Source organism: Acomys minous (assembly GCF_964271855.1).
Source record: "Acomys minous genome assembly, chromosome: 15".
Lineage (NCBI taxonomy): Eukaryota > Metazoa > Chordata > Mammalia > Rodentia > Muridae > Acomys > Acomys minous.
Window position 1 is genome coordinate 93313410 of NC_140497.1, and position 20954 is coordinate 93334363.

The 20954-nt window shown below is 46.3% G+C and overlaps 1 protein-coding gene across 10 annotated transcripts in view; it reads left to right on the forward strand.

Moving 5' to 3' along the window:
* The window catches only part of PTPN13 (protein tyrosine phosphatase non-receptor type 13), a 163049-nt gene extending 147961 nt beyond the window's left edge, over positions 1-15088 (forward strand). For all 10 annotated transcript variants that reach the window (XM_084758209.1, XM_084758212.1, XM_084758216.1 and 7 more), the window contains 11 exons: positions 1058-1151; positions 1790-1927; positions 2576-2655; positions 4846-4883; positions 5696-5805; positions 6678-6826; positions 8178-8268; positions 9954-10291; positions 11635-11850; positions 12613-12675; positions 14483-15088. In XM_084758209.1, coding sequence (XP_084614335.1) covers positions 1058-1151; positions 1790-1927; positions 2576-2655; positions 4846-4883; positions 5696-5805; positions 6678-6826; positions 8178-8268; positions 9954-10291; positions 11635-11850; positions 12613-12675; positions 14483-14575 — 1410 coding nt within the window. In that variant the 3' untranslated portion in view covers positions 14576-15088. The remainder of the gene's footprint in view (positions 1-1057; positions 1152-1789; positions 1928-2575; positions 2656-4845; positions 4884-5695; positions 5806-6677; positions 6827-8177; positions 8269-9953; positions 10292-11634; positions 11851-12612; positions 12676-14482) is intronic.
* Positions 15089-20954: the final 5866 nt, after the last annotated feature.

Here is a 20954-nt window from a genome sequence, read left to right on the forward strand (position 1 = left end):
TGGGAAGAGTGGTTGGTATCCCCAGTGAGCCTCTGATGGGGTGAGCCAGGTCTCATCTGTGGGAGGTCACCACTTGGACCCAGAACTGGAGACCAGATAGGCCAGGCACTTAGGGGAAAACCAAATACTATTGTCCTGCTGAAGGAATGTGGTTCTGAAGTGACTCCTAACAGCGTTCTGCAATACTCACCAATCAGCTTTTCCTCCACCATCCCCTCCTGCAGTAGATGAGAACAAGCAGAGAGCCAGAGCTGGCATAGGGAAGGAGAGAGACAGACAGACAGACAGACAGACAGAAAGAGAGACCTAAGGGGCTCAGAGAATCCTGGGAAGAGCAGGGAGACGGCAGACACAAGGAAGCAAGGCCCTTTAAATGAAGCAGGACTCGTGGTGGCCGGAGCATGCGTGAGGGCTGCGTGGGCCTCGTGTGTGAGCGGACACTGCCCCCATCCCTAGCCCAGAAGCCATGTCTTTTTTCCAACTGTGCTGGCAGTTGAGCTGTGCGGGTATTCTAGCACTGATACGTGACAGCTACACCATCTTAGAGGCTCTGCTCCTGAAGCGCGTCACAGCCTGTCCCTGCACTGGAACGTTGCGTTCAGTTCAGGGGATGTATTATAATTATGTAGTCATCGATCCATTGTTATATCTGCAAATTCACAAGAGGAAGGAAGGAAAGAAGACTGACTGACCAAAAATAATTTTCCTCCTTTCTTTCAAATTCTAGGCCTTTGCAATCTTGTTAAACTTTTCTAAAATGTTATCCGGAAGACAGTTTTCATGAAATATGTCTCAAGAAAGAGCTTCCTATAGTTCAGTTATTTTAAGAAACAGGACAAGTCCAGGTGTGTTTGGTGATGGGCACGTCCATCCACTTTGCACGCTTACTCTACAGGTGTTTCTTGTGCAGGTGTTTCCTGTGCAGTACACAGATTCAAGGTGCGACGATGTAGCATGAGTCCTGTACTAAGCAGGCAGGGGGAGGAGCCACACCCAGTCCTCCAATCCCGGGGTCACACACAGTAATCACGTGGTTTGCTGTGCTTTTGTACTTCAGGTTAATGGGGAAGGAGTAATTGAGGCCCAGCACCCAGAAGGAAGACGCTCATCTTCTCAGATGGCGGAGTCAACAGACTTGACGGAAACCAAAGGTAGTTTTCACATAAGCCATCCAGTTACTGTAAATGACCTAAAAGTTCAACACTGAAAATGGGTCGTTCATCCCGTCCCGTCACCTCACGTGCTAATAGAGCTTTTAAAAGGGAAGATTCTTCAAAGAAATGAAAATACTAAGAGAGTATAAACCTAGCGCTGTTGCTTGCCTAGTGTGCAGGTGTCCTGCACCCGTTCTCGTCTCTAAGGATAAATTGACCTAGAGCTTAAAAAGACAGTTCCTGTGTGCAGCCTTTGTAGACCACAAAATGGTCTAGAAGTTTTATATTGAGGATATTTTATATGGCCTGTTATATCCTTAATCTTCAGAAGATAGCATCTTTATTTCTTTCATGAATAAATAATTTGCCATTAATTTTATGAAATAGGCATCAAACTATTAATATTTCATGAGAAGGTATATCTCCAATATTGATTTTCATTTACTGCTTCTCAGCTGCATTTGTGTGGTGTTTGTCACAGCAGCAAGCATGCTTACTTCCAGACTAAAAGGAGCAGGTGACCATGTCTCCCCTTCAAAGGAGATGCTTAGAACTTCAGAGTGCCTGGCATGTTCAGATTGAGACCTGTCCCTTTCTCACATCAGTACTTTTCAAATAACTTACTGCTTTTCAAGAATCAGATTCCCAGGATGATGACTTCTATGACGATCCTCAAGAAGCCGAACTTATCCAGTCCTTACTGGATGTTGTGGACCAGGAAGCCCAGAACCTCTTGAATCAGGCGAATACCACCAGAAGGGCCTGCTCTCCAGGTGGGTGAGCCAGATGAGTACATCAGCGTGCCCAGGAACTCAAGCACACGTGTGGGGGAAAGTTGTTGAGAAAACCCGAAACATGTTAGTAACACATTCACTCATCAGTTTCTGGGCAGTGTTTTCAGAAGTAAAATAAAGTTTATTGTCTTTTCCGTGTGTGGGTGAGTTCCTTCACTGCTGAGATTTAAGATGTTTCAGTAGAGGTGGCTGTGGGTGTGGCCGTGGGTGTGGCCGTGGGCGGAGGGCTTGCTTCACACACATGAAGCCCTGGGATTGGTACCCAGCGCCACGCTTGGAATGTGGAGGCAGGAATATTAGAAGTTCAATGTCATCTTCGGCTACACAGTAAACTCCGGGCCAGCCTGGATTGCATGAGACGCTGTCTAAAAAGCAAACCAAAAAGTATCACTAAGTGTCATAGCTTTTATTTATAAACGTATTAGCCTAGACATTGCCCCTCCGGTTTGATAGTAAGCCACTGTTAAAGCATTGTTGCCACGCTTTCTCTGCTTTCCCAGTTGGGGCGCTCGCCCACTTGGCTGCTGTGGGGGCTCTATTCGTTGCCACCATTTGTGGGTGAGCGAGACCTCCGCGGCGACCTCTGTGCTTGTCTCGCCTTCCCTTGACTGTACGCTTCTCTCCCAGATCCGTTGAGGACAAACGGGGAAGAAGGGGCAGAAGATACTGACTGTGATGGCTCTCCATTGCCTGAGGACATCCCTGAGGTGAGGACTGGACCGTCGTGGACAGCCTGCGGGGCTGCACCTCACTAGAAGTCTGTTTTAACCCTCAGGTGAAACAAATGGTGCTGTCACTTGTTTTACCAGCAGATTAATTACATTTGCGGGGCAAGGAGGTCATCTTATCTTATTACACTGCAGTGTCATCTGCACCCAGCAAAACTCTGAGTCATTTCTCAGTTAAAAGAAAGAATGGCGTGGTGGCTCACACCTTTAATACCAGCACTCAGGAGGCAGAGGCGGGTGAATTGCTGTGACTATGAGACCAGGCAGAGCTACACAGAGAAAACCCTGTCTTTAAAAAAAAAAAAAGATCATATGATTCTTATAAGTCATAACAACATAATTATATTTCACTACAGTATTTTAAAGCTGACATTTAATAAGCGGTTTTCTAAAGTCCCCTTTAGCTACAAATAAATAAAAAGCTTTGCCTGCCACTTAAAAATTTGTCATCTATCCGGGAGTGGTACTGTACACCTTTAATACCAGCACTCAGGGAGGCAGAGGCAGATGTGTCTCTGTGAGTTCAAGGCCAGCATGACCCTCAAAATTAGTCCAGGATAGTCAAGGCTACACAGAGAAACCCTGTCTCGAAAAAAACAAAAAACTAATTAATTTTAAAAAAATGAAAAATTGTCACCTAAAATTTTTCTTGAAAAAGAGAAAAAGCACGTTATGTATATTCTTCATTATAATGACCTATAATAACAAATATTTATGTCAGAAAGATTTATTATATTGATTTTTAGAATACTCATTGTAAAAATTAAATGTAACTATTTAACAGTGTAAAGTTAATTTTTAATCATCTGTCCATACTTAACTTTTTCTCTGCTGTGGAAAAAATGTCATGACCAAAATAACTAGAGGACTTTGGGACTTATGTTCCTGGAGAGTTGAGTCCCTTGTGGAGGGGAGTCACGGCAGCGGGCACAGTAGCTGGAGCAGGAAGCTTGCGGGCTCCATCTTAGACCTGAAGTGGAGAGAGCAATCTAGAAATGGCAGATCTTTAAACCCTGAAGCCTCCTCCAGGGACGTACTTCCTCCAGCAAGGCCACGCCTCCTAGGCCTCCCCGAACAGCACCACTAACTGAGGATAGAGTAAATAAGTGCCCAAGACTGGGGGCATCTCATTCAAACCACCACAGACGGTTACGAATAAGCCTTGGGTTTCTATGTGCCATTCCATTATGCACAGGAAAGCAGCCATTCCCTTCAGCAGTGGTCAGCCCCAAGGTCGACAGAGCTCATAGCTTGGTAGCATGGCAAGGCTTCTGTGTCACTTTTTAATATATATCTTAACACATGTTAGAAATTTCATTTCCACTTAACAGTCGTTCATGCCCCCTTTCCATATGAGCACAAATAAAAATTTGCCTCATTTTCATATTCTAATACTCCTCTCTCTTCTCGTGAGAGTTGGGAGTATCATCTTCTGTCAGTCTTTCTCTGAATTACTTTCAAACATGGGCTCTTCCTTCTACAAACTAACTTTACCTTTACTGTTTGGGATTAAAGGCTTGAACCACCAAGCCTGGACCTAAGCTTTTTTTTTTTTTTTTAACCTGAAACTTGCTCTCTACCAGGCTGGCCTTGAACTCAGATCTGCTTGCCTCTGTTTCCTGGATTAAAGGTGTTTGTATTCCAGCCAGATCACACAGACTAGAAGGTCTTTGGATGTGATCTCTTGCCAGAGCAGCCAGGTTCTGAATTTAAATTCTATATATAATTGCCGGGTGTGGTGGCTCACGCTTTTAATCCCAGCACTCAGGGAGGCAGAGGCAGGTGGATCGCTGTGAGTTCGAGGCCAGGCTGGTCTACAAAGTGAGTCCAGGACCAGCCAAGGCTACACAGAGAAACCCTGTTTCGAAAAAGCAAAACAAAACCAAAAAAAAAAAAAATCTACATATAATTAAAATAAAGTAAATCTTTTCTTTAAAAGAATAGCTTTAACTCAAGGTAAGCAAAGAGAGTAATTAATATTAACCGGCAAAGCTGCATGGGCCGCTGAAAACACCTCAGCCCCTTCTTGTGCTGTGGTAACTGAATGCTGTGTGACTTTGTAATACAAAAAGAATATTAGCCTCATAAAAAGCAATTCACAGAATTAAGCTACATGAGATTTGTTTTGTTACAGTAAACTCATTTGATTTTTCTTTCTCTTCATTATAGTCAATGAATGGGTATGAAGAAAGAATAAGCAGTGAAAGGTAAAAAAAAAAAAAAACTTTTTTTCAATTTTTTTCACTTTGCTCTTTTTATTTTAATGCAAGAAAGATTTTTTTGTTTTCCAATAAGAGTATTCACTAAGCTATGGAACCATGGTAAAATATAGATAAGATTTTTTGGTTTTTGTTTTGTTTTTGAGACCAAAACTATAGCATATAATTTTGATTGGCCCGAGACTCACTCTATAGACTGTAGAACCATTCCCAAAGGCCCGTTCAGTCGAGGATCAAAGACCTGGAGTCTGCAACTAAAGACGCAGCTGTGTGCTTCACTCTCTTTAATGCCTACCATGGATTTGAAGAATTATGGGTTGGAGGGTTTTACTTAGATTTAGATTTAGAGATTCTTGTGTTTATTTTAATTTTTGTTTGTATTTTAGACAAGGACTTGCTATGGTCCTTGCCCAGGCTGGTCTCCAACTCCAAGTGATCCTCCTGCCTCAGCTTCCAGAAGAGCTGACAACACAAGCACATGCTACTGTAGCCGTTCAAATCTGATTAATTTTTATGTCTATTTACTTGCTGTGTGTGTGCATCTGAGTGTGTATTGTGTTGGTGCACATGCCAGGTCACGAGTACAGTGGTCAGAGACCAACCATGGCACTTCCTTTCCTTCCATGTGGCTCCCAGGGATAGAACTGGGTCATCAGGCTTGGTGGCACTTTGCCCGCCGAGCCGTCACACCAGCTCAGGAAGTGTAACAATATTGTAGCTGTTACAGAGAAAATAAGTGACTTGAATCATGATACTTAAAATTATCTTGGAGACATTAAATATTTTGAATGTGTTTGTAGGCACGGCTTAGCTCCGGCATCACAAGAAGAGAAGCCTGTGGAAGATGAGGTGACACGGGGGAGCCTCGGCTTGCGGGAAGAGACAACCAACCGTGAGGATTCCAACAAAGGCAAGAATTTTATGACCAGTTCTTTTCACTAAAGCCAATAAATATGGAAATGGGTGCGTTAAGTGGTTTTCACAGTACATGGATGTTATTTGGCCATGTGTATGTGCTCTTTGGTTTATGCATAAAGCTACTTTGGGTGTCATAACCAGATTATATGCACAGCTAGAGCCTAAAGCTCTCAAGGGCTTAGGGGAAGCACAAACTACAGTGACCTTATAGTGGAAACAAAAAGGTCATGATTTTGCTGTTGTGTAAAGGGAACTCAACAGAGTCGTCTTGCGTGCAGTAAAATTGGTGGAATATCCGAAATGCAGGAGAGAAGTTGCCCGTGACTGCCATGTTTCATAGGAGCAAATTGTGCATCCCGCTAGCCAGGCCCCAGCCTGGCACTGAGCTTCTTGAGGGATCTTGTCCAACCCTGTGCCCCTCATGATGCTCAGCATTCCTGTCACCTGCATGGTAGCTGCACCACCACCACTGCGGCCTAACTGCTAGAGAGCTAAGGAGCCTCCTGCGCGTGTGGGATGGTGGTGGCCTTCTGTTAAAAATAATCCGTACAGCAGGTACTCCTGGGGCCAGGTTCTTCCTGGGTGCTTGCTTAACTAGGCCCCCAAATAGCCCAAGGAAAGTGTTCTTCTAACTGGGAATCACAAGCCTTCCAGACTGGAGCGGTGGGAAAGTGGCTCCTTCCAGGCTAGGGGAGACAGGTGTGCGGGAGCAAAAGCCAAGTGGACTGACTTATCCGCCAGTCAGCCATGCGGGCATGCCCCTTGTGTGAGCTGATGGGGAGTGAGAGCAGGCTCAAGCGAGCTCCCTTACTCATTGACTCAGGTCTGGGGAGAACTGAAGAGCCAACTGGTCTTTTCTGATAGATCACCTCTTTCTGACGCATGAGGAGCTGGCTGCCCTGCCAGTCGTCCAAGTCCCTCCCTCTGGCAAGTACACGGGCACGCAGCTGCAGGCCACCATCCGCACGCTTCAAGGCTTGCTCGAGCAAGGGATCCCTTCTAAGGAGCTGGAGGTGAGTGGCTTGTGCATTTATTGAAATGGAAAATGTGCCTAGCCCAAGGTTAGGAAAATCTCCCAAGTCTTTGAAAGTACCAATTGCTTTCTGCCTAGTATTCTATTGCTGTGAAGAGACACCGTGGCCACAGCCAGTCTTAGAAAGGAAGCCGTTTAGTTGAGGCTGGCTTACAGCTCAGAAGGCTTGTCCTCTATAGTCATGGCAGGATGCATGGCGGCCGCAGGAAGAGAGTAAAACACTGGGCCTGGCTTGAACACTGAGACCTCAAAGCCCTCCCCCAGTGCCACCCCTACTCCAGCACAGCCACACTTCCTAATAGTGCCACACCCAGCGGGACTGTGGGGGTCATTTTCATCCACACCACCACACTTTACAGCAGTGCTCTGTTCAGCTAACTTCCAACTCAAAAAAAAAAAACAAAACAAAACATTTTATCATATCTAATGATAAATTAATTTTCCCAGTGAGGAGCTTAATGATATTAATTTAACAAGATCATATGAACTGCTCAGAGCTCGATGGATTTTCCTAACGATATCCTGCATTCCTCATATATAAAATATAAAAATATTTTTAATAGAAAAAGATCCAGACATAATGGCATGTGTGCTGCTATGTGCTTGCATTCCAAAGATTCCGTGGGATCACTCAGTAATGGAGGTGTCCGCCTCCTCCTTAAGGCTTGTTCTGTAGAGATGGTTGCATCTTCGGTAAGGTTTAGTCACCGCAGGCTCCATCACTGCATCTCTAAGGTAGAACTTGGTTTCTCCGACCCCCAGCTTCTTACTAATTTCTAAAAAGTGTGTCACCACATCGGTTTCCATGCTACCTCTGTAGAGCTGTAGGTTCCCTGGGGGCTGGAACTGTCCCTTTCCTCACTGCCACATTCCCAGCACTTACTACAGTGCCGCACACGTCGGTACAAGAGGCCGTGGAGAAGCCTTTTCTGAAGGAAGGCGCCAAGGACAACGAGAAAGGGTTGACTGCTGCACGGTGGACTGTCTGCTACAGCAGTGCCATGTGCTGTGGTCTGTGACCCTGAGATGGTACCATCAAGAAAATACTCCAGATATTGCCTTAAACCAAACTTGATTTTATAGATTTTTTTTCTTTTAGAATTATAGACATTTTAAAACTGAAATTAAAACTTAAGAAGTGCTATCTCCTGGTTAGCTGATCGTGACATGCCCAAGTCACAGGTGCCTGCAGGTGATACATTGAGCAGTGGCTTAGGAATTCATACTGAAATCTCTGTCTGTTAGCACTCAATCTGCCCTGATTAGCACAGTAGAAAGAAGCGTTTTCCTTGACAAAATAGTTAACCTGATGTCCTTTTTGTTATTTGTAGAACCTTCAAGAACTAAAACCTTTGGATCAGTGTCTGATCGGACAGACTAAGGAAAACCGAAGGAAGAACAGATATAAAAATATCCTACCCTGTGAGTTCTTGTCTGTGTGTGTGTGTGTGTGTGTGTGTGTGTGTGTGTGTTCCCTGTGAATTCCTGCCTGTGTGTGAATGTGTGTTCCCTGTGAGTTCCTCTGTGTGTATGTGTTCCCTGTGAGTTCCTGTGTGTCTAATGAGTGTGTGAGTATGTGTTCCCTGTGAGTACCTCTTGTCTGTGTGTGTGTGTGCGTGAGTGCATGTGTGTGTGAGAGAGTGTGTGTTCCCTGTGCGTTCTGATGTGGGTCTCATTGAGTGTATGTGCAATGAGTTCCAGACCAGCCAAGGCTACAAGAGAGGCCCTTCTTTTAAAAACAAAAATCTAAGAAAGCTTTTTAAACAGAGTAGATCATGGTTCAGCATTGAGTAGATAAGACTTGTTGCCAGGTACGATGGCGCACACCTTTAGTCCCAGCACTCAGGAGGCAGAGGCAGGTGGATTGCTGGGAGTTCGAGGCCAGCCTGGTCTACAAAGCAAGTCCAGGACAGCCAGGACTACACACAAGAGACCTGTCTCTGGCCAAAAAACATTTGTATCTTGAAGTCAGAATGGGACAACCGATATACATAAAAATAATAAAGTTATTGTTAGGAAACAAACTACGGACTAAGAAAGAAAAGTCAAGCAATAAAATTTGAAACCTATTTTCAAAGATTTTACCTTGGTTGCCACCAAAAACTGCTTGTTATATTTATAAATACTTGCTGGGTGTGGTGGCGCACACCTTTAATCCCGGGACTCAGAAGACAGAGGCAAGTGGGTCGCTGTGAGTTTAAGGCCAGCCTGGTCTACCAAGCAAGTCCAGGACAGCCAAGGCTACACAGAGAGACCCTGTCTCAAAACAAACAAACAAAAATTTATAAATATTTAAAATAATCATGAGGCCAGGACAGTGACACAACAGATCAAGAAAGGTGCTTGCCACTGAGCCCAGTGACCACACAAGGAAAGAAGAGACAGCCCTGTCAGGTTGGCCTCTGTCTTCCACACATGTGCTGTGGGACACACACACACGCACACGCACACGCACAAATAAAGTAATACAAAATGACAAAAAGTGCTTGTCATGTGTATATGAGAGCTAGACATGTCAACAGTGTCCCCAGAAGCTGCTTTGACGCTGCGATTTCAGTACTAGCTTCTGTTCTGTGGACGTGTTTTGTCCCATCATTCAGGACTGTTGTCATTGGCATCAAATTAATGACAGAAAAGTAGGGGGCTGGGGAGATGGCTCAGAGGTTAAGAGCACTGCTTGCTCTTCTAGAGGTCCTGAGTTCAATTCCCAGCAACCATGGTGGCTCACAGCCATCTGTAATGAGATCTGGGGTCAAAATGTAATAAATCTTTAAAAAAAAAAAAAAAAGAAAGAAAGAAAGAAAGTAACAAAAGTGTCTATTTCTCTAGTTGCTTACTATGAAGGTCTGCTTGAACTTGTTAGCTATACTTGCACTTACATCTGTTGGCACATTAGTAATTCATTACAGTAGTAACCCAAGTGCCATAGACAGCCACCACACTGTAACAAGAAACATAAACACCGCGTGGACTGAGCTGTTTGAAGATGCACACTATCAAAGCAGTGGCGACAGGTCCATGGAGGGCTGCAGGAGCCACTGCGGCCTGTGGGACGCTGGTGACAGTGCGTGATCGTGACATAGCCCTTTCACTGTGGTCATTCACAGATGACACCACAAGAGTGCCTCTTGGAGATGAAGGTGGCTACATCAATGCCAGTTTCATCCGGATCCCAGTGGGGACAGAGGAATTCGTCTACATCGCCTGCCAGGGGCCTTTGCCCACCACCGTGGGGGATTTCTGGCAAATGGTTTGGGAGCAGAACTCCACAGTGATAGCAATGATGACACAGGAGGTGGAAGGGGAAAAGGTCAAATGCCAGCGCTACTGGCCGAGCATCCTTGGTACCACCACCATGGCCAACGAGAGGCTGCGCCTGGCCCTCTTGAGGATGCAGCAGCTGAAGGGCTTCATCGTGAGACTGATGGCCCTGGAGGACATTCAGGTGGGTGCTCACTCCTTCCCTAAGCCTGCCTCCTCCTGCGGCTGCGACTGCTGCAACGCAAGCCGTCATCTATGGTTTTATTTTTGAGACTAGGTCTCATGTAGCCTAGGCTGGCCTCAAAATCAGCACATAGCCGCAGACAACCTGGAAGTCCTGATCCTTCTGCGTCCACCTCCTGAGTGCTGGGGATTTCAGGAATGTGTGATCCTAGACACTACCACCCAGTGGAGTGTCAAGTGTGGCCTCTTACAGTAAGATGATCACTCTTTGCTTAGGAGTAAGCAGCACAGTGTGGTGAGAAGCTGGAATAGACTTGCTGTTTGTTTGTTTGTTTGTTTGTTTGACGTGGTTTCTCTGTGTAGTCCTCACTGTCCTGGAACTTACCCTGCAGTCCAAGCTACCCTGAACTCAGGAGGTCAGCCTGCTTCTACCTCCCAATTGCTGGGATTAAAGGTGTACACCACCACTGCCTAGCAAAGGTTGCTTTTTTTTCAGGTCCAGCATCTAAGTAGACTTAATTCAAGCTATTTTTAAAAATCTGTGATTACTAAAGCATGTCTTGTAAAACTCTAACCCACTAAGAGTGTGAAGATGGCCGGACCATAATAGCTGTCATTTAGATACAAATCCTGCAGGTTGGCTGCTCTTTGTCTCTTCAGCATTGCATCCCCTCGCCTGGTGCACCCTACCCAGAAGTATGAGCTCTGCGGAGCCGCGTTTGCTACTGAATATTCATGCTGGTGTTAACAGCGCCGTGGCAGAAATGAAGCAGTGAGAGAGACGTGAGACGCAGGCTGTGTGCTCAGGAGAGAGACAGGAGGCCTGAGAGAGGGCATTCGAGAGACACTAAGGAGATGATCGTGCTACGAGGGCCCTGGGGGGCGTGTAAAGGCTCTAGGGCTGAACACTGCCAGCGTATTTAACTTAAATGAGCCCACAGGAGCTAGGCATGACTTCACCTAGTGTGCCCAGGGGACAGAACACCACCCCCAGCCGCTAGGACTGTGACGGTGGTGGTGGTGGTGGCGGCGATGGAGGAGGTGTTGGCGGTGTCTTCCATGCGTTTCTCTTCTATTACTGTTGTCTTGCGTCACTGTCTTGCTGTGTACCCTAAGCTGGCCTTGAACATGCCATCTGTTCTTTGTCTAAATACTGGAAATTAAGTATATGCCACCATACTCAGTTTTGCGTATTTATAATGCCTTTTTATCCCTTCCATTTTTTTTCTTTTGATCTGATCCAATATACCACTCAAATTTGAAAAGTTAAAATAATATTATGAGGACCTGAGTTAGGAACAGTGTAACAGACATTGTGAGTCACTCTATCTTTTACACTTTCAGACAGGAGAGGTGCGACATATTTCCCACCTGAATTTCACCGCCTGGCCAGACCATGACACACCTTCACAGCCAGACGACCTGCTCACATTTATCTCCTACATGAGGCACATCCATAGGTCAGGCCCGGTCATCACACACTGCAGTGCTGGCATTGGACGTTCAGGGACCCTTATATGCATAGACGTGGTCCTGGGATTAATCCGCCAAGATCTGGAAGTGAGTACAAGACATAATCTACAGCCTGTTAAATGTGTGCTGATGCTCATCGGACGCTGTCCCTCCTTACTTACCTGTTACAGCCCCTAAGCTTCTCTGTGAGATCCAGTCAGAACTGTTTCCATGCCTACAGGAGACACTGAAGGCCAAGACAATCCACTTTTTAAAAGAAAATATTAGGCTTTGTTCTTGTGGTTGCCTATGGATAAAAGATGAATATTTTTGTTTGAAAATTAATGCTAATGTATTGCTCTAACTAGTCACTCCTGATCGTTAAGGTATTATTAGATCAAATAACAGTGTGATCGTACTTTGATGCTAATCTATCTAAGTCAGCATAAAGCCTACTTAATTGCCAAAGTGCCTTGCATCTAACTGTGTATGTACTGACTAAAGCCGCTGTCTCTTGGAGGATTTCAGGTGGAGCAGTTCTGTCCAGGGCATGCTGCTGTTGCAAACTGTGATGACTGAAGAGGGGCAAGCACAGCAGACCAATCTGCCCTTAGTTTAGACTGTTAGATATCGGCTTCGTTTTATTCTGGACAGCAGTGTGTGAGCAACATTGCTAATTTCAGAGAAAGAGAACGTCTGTTGGCTCTGATTCTGAGAAACACCATGAATGTATCACAAGCAGTCAGTTCACTAAGCCATTTGTACGGGAGAGTCCCAGCCCTGGTGAGGGCAGGCAGGGTGCGGAACTGTGCAGGGATCAAGTGTGCATCCTCCCGGTTGTGTCTAACGTGTTGCTCTGTGTCCCGGCAGTTCGACATCTCCGACTTAGTGCGCTGCATGAGACTACAGAGGCACGGCATGGTGCAGACAGAGGTGAGGCCTCCTACTCTAAGGAGGGTTGCTTTCAGATGCTAATGCTTTAAAAGTTCTCTCAAACTTCTATTCTCTTTCATCTTTTTCTTTCTGAGATGATCTTGCTATGTTGCCCAGGCTGACCTGCAACTGTAGGGCTGACTCTTCTTGCCACAGCCTTCTGGGTAGCTGGCGTGCCAAGGAAGGCACCACCGCTGCCCAGTGACCTTTCTTTAGAGTTTGCTTCCACAGTAGAGCCTAACGCCAACGTCGTTGTCACAGAGGACCTTTGTTTAGCATGAAATTTTATTCAAAAAATAATTAAGCATTTTACCCTATCATTTTAGATAATTCCCTTTAATTTTTAAAAAGTAGAGAAATGGAGCTGGGAAGGCACATCCAGTGTAGTACTGGTCACAACAGCATGAGGTCCTGGGGTTGATCCTCAAAAGCCACATAAAACCCCAGACGGGCTGGGAGGGTACACTCAGCCACATTCCTGGGGTTCACTGGCCTGCCAGCGTAGCTGACCTATGAGCTCTAGCCAGTGAGCCCCTGTCTCCAATAAAAAAGGGGGGCAAGGCAGGGGTAGACAGCATATAGGAAACAATAAGCAAGACTGGCATCTGGCCGCCTCACATCCGCACATGCGCACATGCACCACATGCCAGGGAAAGGACAGGACGGAGGAGGAAGTGCAGCATCCGCACTAAGTTGCTCACAGAGTGTGGATGTTTTTGGAGGAGCAAAGTAGGAAAGGTGCTGAGACCTGCACTGTTGAGTGACACCATCAGGCCTAGCCCAGGCTCCAGTCTTTAAGGCCAGCAATCTCTGCTGGAGTCCACAGACAGAATGGAGAGGCGGAGCCCAGCAGCGCAGTGACACCAAGGAGCTTCCACTGGGTGATAGCCAGGCAGCTCCCACAAGCTGTGACATCAGCTGAGCCGCCATCAGAGGAAGTGTGCTGTTCGAAGCCTCGCATCGCTATGTCCCTCCACCTCCCTTTTTTCTGTATTGGTGCTGTAAGGTAGAAAAAATGTTTTCACATGTCCCAAGTATGCTACCATGAAGGGGAAGGCAGTGGGCCTGTCCGGTGGCGTGCAGTGGCAGAGGCATGGAGAGACCAGGCAGGAGGGAGCAGGGCCAGAGCTTGGGATTCCCTCTGAGAGAGAGGCAAGCTGCTGAGGCCTTGTTCACATGCGTGTGTGCAGTGTGTGCAGCAGTGACAACTGGACCCCGTCGTTTCCTCGCTTTCCATTTCATACACTGTGGGGGTTTTTAAGGTTTTCATTTTAAGATCTGCTGGGGCTGTACTTACAGGCAGGTGAGCCACCATGCAGATGCTCTGCAAGGGCAACACAAGCTCTGCATTCATGAGCCGTCTCTCCAGCCCAGGCTGATTTCCACCCATTTATTTTCAGATGCATTTATTCTTTGTCAAGTAGCAAAGCCCCTCAAATGCCAGCATCATCAGCTTAGACATCAGCGGCACCTTAAGGGCTGTTTGCCAGTGCTCACTGGCTCCTTTATTCTTCTGACTAAAAGTATTGAAAGAAAAATCATTTCATATTTAAATAATTCTTAAAGATTATATTTTAATTTTTACTTCCATGTTCTTGCTCTGAAATATTTAAAGAAGCTTGTTTTAATAGATTCTTGGCTATTTATTTATTTATTTATTTATTTATTTATTTTTGCATTTTAAAATGAGATGAGTTCAGTAAGTCTAGAAAATCTAGATTTTAGAGATTGGGGTTATAGCTCATCAGTAGAGGTATGTCAAATAAATTTTTTCTGTGTCCCCCCTTTCCCGCCGACCCCCCTGCAGGGTCAGTATGTTTTCTGCTATCAGGTCATCCTCTATGTCCTGACGCATCTTCAGGCTGAAGAACAGAAGGCGCAGCTGGGCCTCCCACAGTGACACGGAGCAGCCGGAGAGGGTCCCCCTCCCTCCCTGCCTCCAGTGGACGCCTGCGCTCCACTCAGATGAGGACAGCAAAGCCAAACAGTACCCAAGATGCTGTGTTTTCACAGCCACCTTAACCTCTGATGTTATCAAAGTCCTTTATCACTAACTGAACAAAGCAGCATTTGATCAGAGTGCACATTGTTACAAAGAATGCTGAGTCTATTTTTAATGTACCAAATCTTGTTTATAGCAGATTTTTTCCAGTATTTTAATAAAGTAGATTTATTTTATAGGGGATACTTGAAGCCAGTGTTTAAACTTTTAATGACAGTAATATTGGCATAGAAGAGAAACTAGCAATGTTTACTGCATCAGTTTCTAATGTTTACTATATACAATTTCCTGTAATATATTTATATACTTTTCATGAATATGGAGTTATCAGATACCCCTTTGTACCTGCATCATCGTTTTTAATGCATCATCTCACTTTGTAAATAAAATTACACCTTAAGACATAGACAATCTGTTCGGGCATCTTCAGTGTTCTTTTTAACAATATCCTCTGAGAGGCACGTGTGGACCCAGTTGGTCAGGTCACACCAGGAACCAGGCATGACCTATGATTGCTATTTGTAAGGGCTGGCTTGGGAGATGTAAAGCCCTGGTCGGATGTTCAGAATACATAGCTGACCAAGGCGCAGTCAGAGACAGCAGTCTGCTCCTGGTGGTTTATGTTTGGCTTTGCTGAGCAGGAAGGATGGGGCACATGCGCCAACAGCATGCACAGTGTCTCTCTGAGACTGTGCTGGCAGACCTCACCAAATCCTGACTCTGGCACACCCACTCCCCCAGTTCTAACACGCAGGGCTCCTGTACTCCTCCCAGCCTGCTCTAGTTCTGAGCCATTTCTGATCTTACGAGGATAGGTGGGGTGCGTGCCTACAGGGATGGGTTCTGCAAGCTGCACACAGCCCACGGTGCTGCCTTTGACTCCCTACCAGGGAACAGGTTTGCAGACTCATCCTATCTCAGGATTGGCTCTGCACCTTACAAGGTCCTTTCTCACCTTCCCAACCCTAACCAGAAGTGTGTTCGTAGGTTAAGTTGTAACCGACACTGTAATTGTGGGTAGAGGAAGCAGAGGTGTTAATGGCCGTTGGCTCTGAAGAGGTCCAGAGTAGGAGGGTCTCTGGGGCTGGATGCGGATGCCCTTCCACTTCGCTTCATTTCTTGGGTGGCCAGAGCTGATGGCTCAGGCAACTGATCAGGATTAAAGAAAGAAAGAGGAAAAAGAGCCCAGAGTTTCTCCTCTAGGGGCTGGCTGTACTGCAGCCCGAGGAGGAGAGCTTAAACGGACCACAATTTTCCTATGGCTGAGGCTGTAAAATCTTCTGGCTAGAAACTGCACAGGGGTTATAAAAGGAGGCTCTTTGATCTGTAGATAGGCCTCTTGGCAGAGATCTCCAATAAGCCAATGTAAGCTTAGGCTCATTAACCTTATAAGGCTGGTGGCCCTGAGTCTGCTAACTTATTTGCAAATCTACAGGGAAATAAAAGAGAGATAGAAAATAGCCCACTCACACGTACATTCAAGAGAAAAGGTGGATGAAGTTAGGCAGCTTAACTTCAACTAAACCTAAACTTTCTAACTTCAACACTGTTTACTGTTGGTGACCATACTTCTGAGAAAAGAGAATTCATTGTCAAAAGAGAACAGTTAATCACAAAAACAGATGAATTCTAAAATACAACAGGTTACATGTTTTAAATCTAAACATTTCTTATCTAAGTATCCATTACGTAAGTTCACAGTGAGTTCAGAGTGACAAGGCCTAAAAGTTACAAGAATACACAACTTATCAATTAGGACTGGCATAACTATACATTATCCAGCTATCTCTTAGTTCATTATGAGGTCAGGACAATAATTTTATCTGTCTTTCATTCTAAGAAGCAGAGTAAAATCAGACATCTCTAGGTACCTTCATTCCAACTTAGGTTCATGGGAGTTTAAACCAACTTGCATATATTTATGGTGAAATACCAGGATTCGTGGTGCCATCTGGAGTGGAGGCTTATCTGAAGCCACAAATCTGCTACAAGGCTATCCTTAGTAGGCATCTGGAGGTTCATAAAGGTATTTATTGCAACCATAAACTAACTTTAACTTTTAAAACTATTTGAATCAAATCAAGAATTCCATTATCAGGGATTAGTTCACCTGAATAACAAACAGTACATCTTCAACAAAATCCTATGGGAAGTTGCTCAATCAGAGCTGGTCAGTACCCAGAAAGTACTAGTTCACACCAATGCCAGATGTTTTTTTCTTTTTGGTTTTCGAGACAGGGTTTCTCTGTGTAATCTTGGCCGTCCTGGACTTGCTTTGTAGACCAGGCTGGCCTTAGCCTCACAGTGATCCACCTGCCTCTGCCTCCCTGGGTGCTGGGATTAAAGGCATGCGCCACCATGCCCAGCTCTAATGCCAGATTTTAGAGAGATGCAACAAAGCATAATTGACAGGGTAGTCAGAGATCGGAAGCAATTCTGAGGTGCATCATGATACAGACCTTGCAAACACCAGATCACCCCCTAGAGAGCCCACATGCCTAGTGAGCTCCCTTAACAGGGTGGCTCTTGGCATAGAGGGGAGGGTCCATTGGTCTCAGAAGATGCCAGCAGGAGCCAGCACAGCTGGAGGAGTCCTGGAGGAGACTTTCTAGAAAGAATGTAGCTGAGAAATAGAAATGAGAGGACGATGCAAGTTGAGGCCTCTGGCTGGCATCCAGTTGGAAGGCTTATTGTAACTGTCAGTGCTCCACCCATGGAACGGCAGGGCCACGGTGCCAGGCGACATGGCTAGAAATGTCAGCCAGAGCACACCATGGCTCAATGGTTGGTTCTAATTTATATAACTAGAGGCGCCTCCCCCCTCTCTGTACTCCCTCCTTTTTTTTTTTTTTTTTAAAGAACCCAGGCTAATGGCAGCTCTGGGAGCCACAAGTCATCCTCAGAAACAGAGGAGCACGGGCGGCCACACAGGATACGGGACAGGCCTGGGCCGCGCATCACGTCACTGCCACTTGGTCCCTCAGTAAGAGACGCATGGCAGTTTGCATGCAGGGCAGCTGCTCCCTTGAGACAGTTCTGTGCTCAGGAAGGGGATGATAAAGGAAGGTCTTGCTGACACAAGGTAGGTAAATGACAGAGATGGTGGAACTGGGCTCTTCGGAAGTGTCTTAGTTTGCCTTCTGTTGCCATGATAAAGACCACGACAACCAAAGGTGTCTTGAGGAGGAAAGGATTCATTTGGCTTATATGCCCAGGTCACGCTCCATCGATGAGGGAAGTCAGGGAAGGGACTAAAAGCAGGAACCTGGAGGCAGGAACTGAAGCAGAGACATTGGAGGAACACTTGCTCCCCACAGTCTACTCAGTTTGCTTAAATACGCCAGCACAGCCAGGGGCGGCACCACCCCCAGAGCTGGCCAGGCCCTCCCACGCCAATCACTAACCAAGAAAACATCCCCCAAGACCTCCTACAAGCCAGGCATTTCCTCAGCTGATGTTCCCCCTCTCCAGATGACTCCAGTTTGTTGAAAAACCAGCCTGCCCTGCTGAGTTGTACCCTTTGTTTCAAGAAGTGTGGAAATCCCTGCAAGTGGCCTGGTGTCGCACCATCAGCGGCAGTCTTCAAGGGAGCTTTGTGACAACGAGCTTCTGTCTTTGACAAAACAGGCTTTCACATACTGACTTCCTGGGTTGTCCCAAGTGGCCAGTACTGGCCATCTTGCTAACCCAGAGCAGTGTGGAGGCCTCATTTTCCAGAGATGCTCGTGAGAAAAAGAACGGTCAGAGACCCTTCTCGTGGGCAGTTCAGGCCTCTCCGACACCCGTTCTGGATCTGAACTCACTGCTCTCCTGCCCATGTCCTCCTCAGTGGTCTGTCCACCTCCTACGAGCTAAACTCCCACGGGAAGGAGCCCTCATCCTGTAGGACCAAACAGCACAGACTAGCTTGCCTTTCAGCATTCGCCAAGTGAAAAGGCTGGGATCCCCTTGCAATAAGCAACAGCTAGGAGCTAGCAATCACGTCACAAATATGAGTGTTTGTGACATTCTAAATTCCAGGCCAGGGTCTGTCCATACTGCCACAGAAATATTCTGAATTGGAAAAATGCCTTAAGAATCACTGAAATCAGCCAGACAGTGGTGGCACACACCTATGATCCCAGCACTCAGGGAGGCAGAGGCAGGCAGATCTCTGTGAGTCTGAGGGCAGCCTGGTCTACAAAGCGAGTCCAGGACAGCCAAGGATGCACATAGAAACCCTGCCTCAAAGCAAAAAAAACAAAAAAAACAAAAAAAAATCACCAAGATCATGTTTACTGAAAGGATGCTGAGAAAACTTGTAAGATAAATGGGTAAAATATTTAACCTCAGATTACATACTTTCTCACATTGCAAGATTTGCAAATGAAAATTAAGTCAGGGTCCCAACTATGGCCACATGATACAGAGGGTGGTGTATGTGGTTCTGTGGCAAAGTGCTTACCTGGCATTTGTGAGGCACTGGGTTTACGCCCTACCACCACTAAATAAATAAATAAATGTATACTGAGGTTACATGATAAACATTCCAATGAGCATAGAAGGGATAAATGACTGAATATATGATGTGGTAGTTAGCCTAAATATATATAGACATATATGTTGCTCTTCCAGAGAACCCCAAATAAATAAATAGAACCAGGATTGTAGAGATGGCTCAGGAGTTAAGCGCATTTGATTTGCTGCTCTTGCAAGGGACCCGGTTTGATTCCCGGCACCCATCTAGTGGTTCACAATGATCCATCCGTAACTGAAGTTCAGCTCTCTCTCCTCTAACCCCTGAAGGCACCAGGTACACGTGGTGCCATGTTGGGGGTTGGCCTGGTGCTCTGTGTATACAGATGCTGAGAGAAGAGACAGAGGGCATTCCATGAGGACTGACCTGGTGGAGCAGAAACAGCCCAGACAGGACCAATATGGCAAGTAACCTGGGGTATGTGGCTGGGAGGCAACCAGACTAGCTTAGAGGGTTAGTGTAAAAGGAGACACGCCCAGTTATTAAGCCTAAAGCTTATTAATAAATCAATTAAGTATGTTATTTGGGAATTAGAGCCGGTGATTAGAAAAGCCTACCAGAATATAAAACATCCCATCAGTGCACACGAAACAGTCATACACATAAAATAAATTAATCTAAAATATTTACATACAAGTCTTGGTCTGGGCAGATGGCTCAATGGGTGCGCATTTTTCTCACAAGCCTAAAGGCCTATGTTTGGGTGCCCAGAATCCAGATAGAGCTAGATGCAGGAGCACAGCGGTAATCTCCACGCTCCTGTAGTGACATGGGAGGCAGAGACCGGAGAGTCCCCAGAAGCTCACTGGATGGTTGTACACACACACTAACAAGAGACCCCCATCACAAAACCAGGCAGAAAGAAAGGACCACCGATGCTAGGAGCAGTCACAGGACGGATGGGCAGAAGCAAGCACATGAGCTTCCTGCGGGCAGCCCACTTGTTTGTGCACGGCTGGTGAATGGCTGCGTCCCTGGTTTAGGCAGAGCCCTAGGGATTTTGCCTCATGACTGTTTATGGTGGCTGTGCTGCCTTTCCATGTGTGTCCCTTAGGCCTGGCATGAGCATGGACAGACCCTCAGTGCCCTGCTCTTCCATAGGCCTGGCATGAGCATGGACAGACCCTCAGTGCCCTGCTCTTCCATAGGCCTGGCATGAGCATGGACAGACCCTCAGTGCCCTGCTCCTCCGTAGGCCTGGCACGAGCATGGACAGACCCTCAGTGCCCTGCTCCTCCATAGGCCTGGCACGAGCATGGACAGACCCTCAGTGCCCTGCTCCTCCGTAGGCCTGGCACGAGCATGGACAGACCCTCAGTGCCCTGCTCCTCCGTAGGCCTGGCACGAGCATGGACAGACCCTCAGTGCCCTGCTCCTCCGTAGGCCTGGCACGAGCATGGACAGACCCTCAGTGCCCTGCTCCTCCGTAGGCCTGGCACGAGCATGGACAGACCCTCAGTGCCCTGCTCCTCCGTAGGCGCTACTCCCTCTGTGTTGGGCAGATTTCCCACAGATGATTTTATAATTCCTGATAATGGTTCTTGAATTGATTCAAGTAATTTTAAGCCCCCTCCCACCTCACCCACCCCCTGAAATATGGCAAAACCTGTTAGGGGCTCTGTGAACCTCTACGTGAATTATACCGAGAAGGAAAACAAGATTGAAGCAAATTAATAATCAAGGAAATCTAGGTTTGGTCCAAGGATAAAACCCAGGTATACGCTACAGTATGAGAAACCATATGAAACAAAGAATAAATGG